Source organism: Nothoprocta perdicaria, unplaced genomic scaffold (assembly GCF_003342845.1).
Source record: "Nothoprocta perdicaria isolate Ctin4 unplaced genomic scaffold, notPer1 scaffold_23, whole genome shotgun sequence".
Taxonomy (NCBI): Eukaryota; Metazoa; Chordata; class Aves; order Tinamiformes; family Tinamidae; genus Nothoprocta; species Nothoprocta perdicaria.
The window spans coordinates 3066605-3071237 of NW_020455455.1; the positions used below are offsets into that span (position 1 = coordinate 3066605).

General features: G+C 41.9%; 1 protein-coding gene across 1 annotated transcript in view; it reads right to left on the bottom strand.

Moving 5' to 3' along the window:
* Positions 1–252: 252 nt before the first annotated feature.
* The window catches only part of C1QL3 (complement C1q like 3), a 5333-nt gene continuing 952 nt past the window's right edge, over positions 253–4633 (bottom strand). The window contains exon 2 of the mRNA XM_026039431.1: positions 253–1538. Coding sequence (XP_025895216.1) covers positions 1359–1538 — 180 coding nt within the window. The 3' untranslated portion in view covers positions 253–1358. The remainder of the gene's footprint in view (positions 1539–4633) is intronic.

Genomic DNA, 4633 nt, shown 5'->3' on the forward strand with positions numbered 1-4633 from the left:
ATAATATGTTTATATATGAATGAGAAAAATAGGTTTTAATGCACACTTTTTTTTTTGCATTTAAATATCTGCTTCTTTCCTTGCATATGTGTTATCATTTTTGGTAATATGCTTATCTAATGTCCCTCTCATAGGCACGCCTTACTACAACTGATAATAAGCTACCATGGAAAAATTCTGTGTGACAGCATCTTCTCTCATGTCAAATCTCCCGTTCTTCCTCTGTGGGAATGATCCCTCTAACTTCAGTGAGACAAGACACTGAATGTGAATAAGGTTTTGACTCGTTATATTAATATGAAATTCTAGTTGGACATCAGCAGTGTGTTTAGTTGTAACTATTTAACTAAAAGAAGTTTCCAAGTACAGACTAAGAGATATTGAAGACTGATTGCTGCAAAGAAAATACTCTAACTTGGTCTGAGGAGATGCACGTTAGGCCTGCTAAATATTTACACAATCGACCATCGAGAATGGGCCTGAAAATTTGTCTAAATATGTATTTACACATGTTTACATATCAAGAGCCAAATCCCATTTCCACCGAAATCAGTGGGACACTTGCCATTGGCTTCAGCGGAATCAAGGATCTGGTCCAATATAATAGTTCGTCAGACAATARATTTTTCAGAAAAGAAAAGTATTTCTTCTACCCTTCTTTTTCGTTTAGAACACAACTAAGGGGAAGACAAGATAAACAACTTCAGTTGTTTGATTTTATGTTAAAAATCTAATGTAAACCTACAAAGCGGGAACACCGAGTTAAGGCTTGAAGCTGATTAGTTTCTAGTTTGAAGTGGAAGGATAAGAAAAGTACAAGGCAAACAATTCCTTTGGAGAGAGAGAGCGAGAGAGAGAGAGAGTGTATTTTGATACCTCTTCCCTTTATTGTCAAATCAGCCCTCACCACACTGAGTGGACTCCAAGCATCACTGTTAGCAAGTGAGTCACAAGAACCGAAGCTGATGTATGGATAAAGCAGCAAGATCATAACACACTGAAGTACCATATACACTGAAGAGATAACTCAGTGTCTTTAGGGTTTTCTTTTTTCTTTTCTATAAAAATCTGATCTATGTAGGACTTGGTTCACATGGACACTAACAATAAAGGAGTATTTGCTTTGGCGGTAGTGGATCACACATCTGTTGTTGGACTCGCTTCGTGATTTTTTTGAAGGTAAGGTTTCTCAGTGTCGTACAGATGTGGATCAGGTAGCATTTGTTTTTTCCCCACTACTGAGGTGTTCTCTGGTCGATCTCCGCTGGGGTGCTTGATTCATTGACTTCTGCCACGCAAATCCATTTCCTAGAAGAGCTTCATTTTTGGGCTGGTTTGGTGGGTCTTTTCACTCAACATCAGTCAGCATAAATAATAAATCCAGAAAATGTGCTGTACTTATTGTTGTTTCCTCCGTGTGCTTTCCCGCCATCTAATTTAATGTAAACTTCGTCTCCTGGCTCCAAGTGAAGCACCACACTGTTACTGGCATAGTCGTAGTTCTGATCAGCGTCCTGGGCGATTGCACTAGCCCGAACCTACATAAAATACATAACGAGCCGTTAGGAAACCTCAGGTAGTTTGTGCTTCTTTGCTGAAAGTTAAGCTTATCCTCTATTCAGCATGCACTGGTTGCCACAACATACATCGTAGGGTGGCTGTATGGATATTGCTTATTTTCTCCTATAATGCAACATTTGAATTGGAAGCAATAACCTGCCCATTTCTCAGTCATCTGATTAACACAATACCCCTTGCAGTCCTATAAATGTTTTGAGCCTTTGTTTTCTTTAATATATATATAATAGAGCTAGAGCTCTGCAGATTGAATCTTCATTGYACAAGTTTTACAATGTTTATGTCAGCGGAACAACTGCCTGACAGTGGTGAGGATCCACCGTGAGCACCTATTGATACCAGTCTGGGTATTTTCTAAAAGTGATATATTATCATCTGCTAATCGAATTAAAAGAAAATGCCTACCTACACATACATACATAAAAACAATGCACCCACAAGCAGGTAAGGAGTCTAATCCAGGCTTAGTAAGACTGTTATTGCCACAGTTCGTTAAGTAAATATTTATTATCTGTGCAAAAGAGGCACTTCTTAAAAATCACAGGTAAGTAATTATTCCAAGAGGTTAYGGAATTTACAAATGATGGAGGACTCCTGAATTGTATTCACAACTCTCACTTATACATACATTTTTTAATTCCCTTTCTCCATTGCCATTTCACTGCTGCCTCAATTTGACATGAACAGCAAACTGAAAGAAATGGGTAATTTCAAGCTGCAGGTTGCTTTCCAGCTGTTCCAGTCTGGGCACTTTAAGTCTCTGTTTATATATAATTTCATCCTATTTGGTCAAGTATTTAAACTYCTTTGTATGCAATTTATTTGGGTCTAACACATCATCTGCTTGTTACCTGTCTTTGTTCTAGCCTAGTTAATACACAGCAGTAAGTGATTTACTGATTTTGCAAACCTGAACTAAGTATTAATGCATGACTTGGCATACTGTAGTTTGGATTTTAYCTGTTCAGAATTGAAAAAAAAAGAAGGGAGAGGGGCTATAAGTCACAAATTTCCACAGGTTCCTTTCAAAGTTCAAATGATAAATTTCCATATTAAACTTTCATGTGATGTGCTCTCACATTAATATTGCAGTGTTAAAAAGGAGAGGGATCTTTACCATGCAAGACCTTCCAGTATCAGGTAGCTGAAAAAGAATCAGAGTAGGTGGAGATTTTTTGCACATCCCATAGGAAGAACGAGAAGAGCTCAGAAGAGATGCGTTGCAGGAGGATGCAGCACAAGTATTTGGGGACTTGTGCTTGGCCCTCATGCTCGGCATTCTTTACAGAGGTGGCCTGTTTTGCTGCTGTTTAAGCCGTGCTTATTCTCAGCGCAGGCTGTTTCCTCTGAACTAATGACTAGCAGGGGTGGGATTCAAGGCCTGGGAATGTTAACCCTAGGAAATACCCTCCGAAGGACAAGACTTGGGCAGAGAGCAAAAGGTTAATTCATGAGATAGATAGAAAATATGCCTGTGGGTAGCACCTTGCATGTTAGCAAACCAAAAGGTTTACATTACTTCCCAAATTGCCACTTATATCACAATTAAATGCGATTTAGTGGATATATATATATATTTTTAAATTCCTGTGGATAACAAAAGAGAATTCAAATTGTATTAGTGACTTTAATCAGGTATCTTATCATACAGAAGTCAGTATATGGGCACTGAACATAACAAGGGACATTTCATGTTTAAGCTTCCAGACAGGGCTTACTGCCAGAAAAAATGAAGGAATCACTGAGATGATATTGAAGGGCGAGAAACTGAAATGTAAACATTACTGTCTGGTATATAGTGACAAACGCCCTGCAAAATCCAGCGTGATTTCTCTGAGGTTTTTACCTCTTTTGTTTAGCTACCTGGTGTGTTTTCTTTCTAAAGCCTATGGATACAGCCTCTAATGAACTCTCAGTGTACGGCTGCAAGAGTGGTGGGGCTCAGTATTAAACCATTAGAGGGGTCTAAGGCTGCCCAAGTCGCATGCCTGCCCACCTCATCGCTCCCTACAAGCATGTGGGGGCATCGGGACACTGCAAAACCACCTCCGAGCCACGCTCCGTGATCCCAGCCCTGTTCTGCGTTAAAGCAAGCACTGTGCTACACTGGAGACCTTGAGATTCCTCACACACGTTGCTTAGGGAGCTTTTCTTCTATAAATCTCGCGCTTCTCAATTGTCTGTTTTCTCATTGTTAGAGAACACTGGATACAGGATATTATTGTGGTCTGGTTCTACTTAACAGCTTAATTTCAGTATTTCCAAGCTTTCTTACAGGTATTACACAAAGTTAATTCCTGTCAGATCAGGTCAGCATTTAGTGCTTCAAGTGTAAATCAAGCTCAAAAGGAAGCACTCCTGCATTTAAGCTGTGTGTCGATTTGAAATAATTTGTATACGATTTTTACCAAAAACATTTATCTTTGCATAAACATAAGCAAATTCTGCATGTCCTAAAATTATACAAACCTTTTTTTCTTTGAATCACCTGGAGCTGTTTTAGTCTCACGTGTGATACTGGAAGCAGTTACATTTGGGAATGGTTAGACTTCAGGCTCAATTTAATATTTATGATTAGTTACTTTAAAAAAAAATGGTATTAGAGGTTACTGGAATTTCGCTATTTTCCTGCTTTTGGGGAAACGAGCAGTTCGCAAATTGCAAGGACCAAAAGCAGKCTGGTGCCTCCACTGCAACTGCGCCCGTCCCGAGGGCAGCGCTGCCTTGGTGGGGAGCAGCGGGGGCGAAACGCGGCCGAGCGCCCGGCAACGTGCGGCGGACACGGTGCCGTGTCCCCGCCCGTGCCCCCTTATCCCGATCCCCTCCCGTGCCCCGAACAAGGGGCTTGTGCGGGGGCCCTCGCGCCGCGGGGACACGCGGGGGGCGCTGCGGGCTCCGCCGTTACCTGTTGGGCGCTCGCGGGGACGCCCGGCAGCGCGGGCGCCGCCGCTGCCCCATTGGATTCTCTTTCCCCCCTCTCCTTTCTTTCTCAGGGCGAAAAGCGCCGGGCAGGGGGAGCCGCGGGACGGAGCCGGGGCGCGCGCAGCCCCGCGCA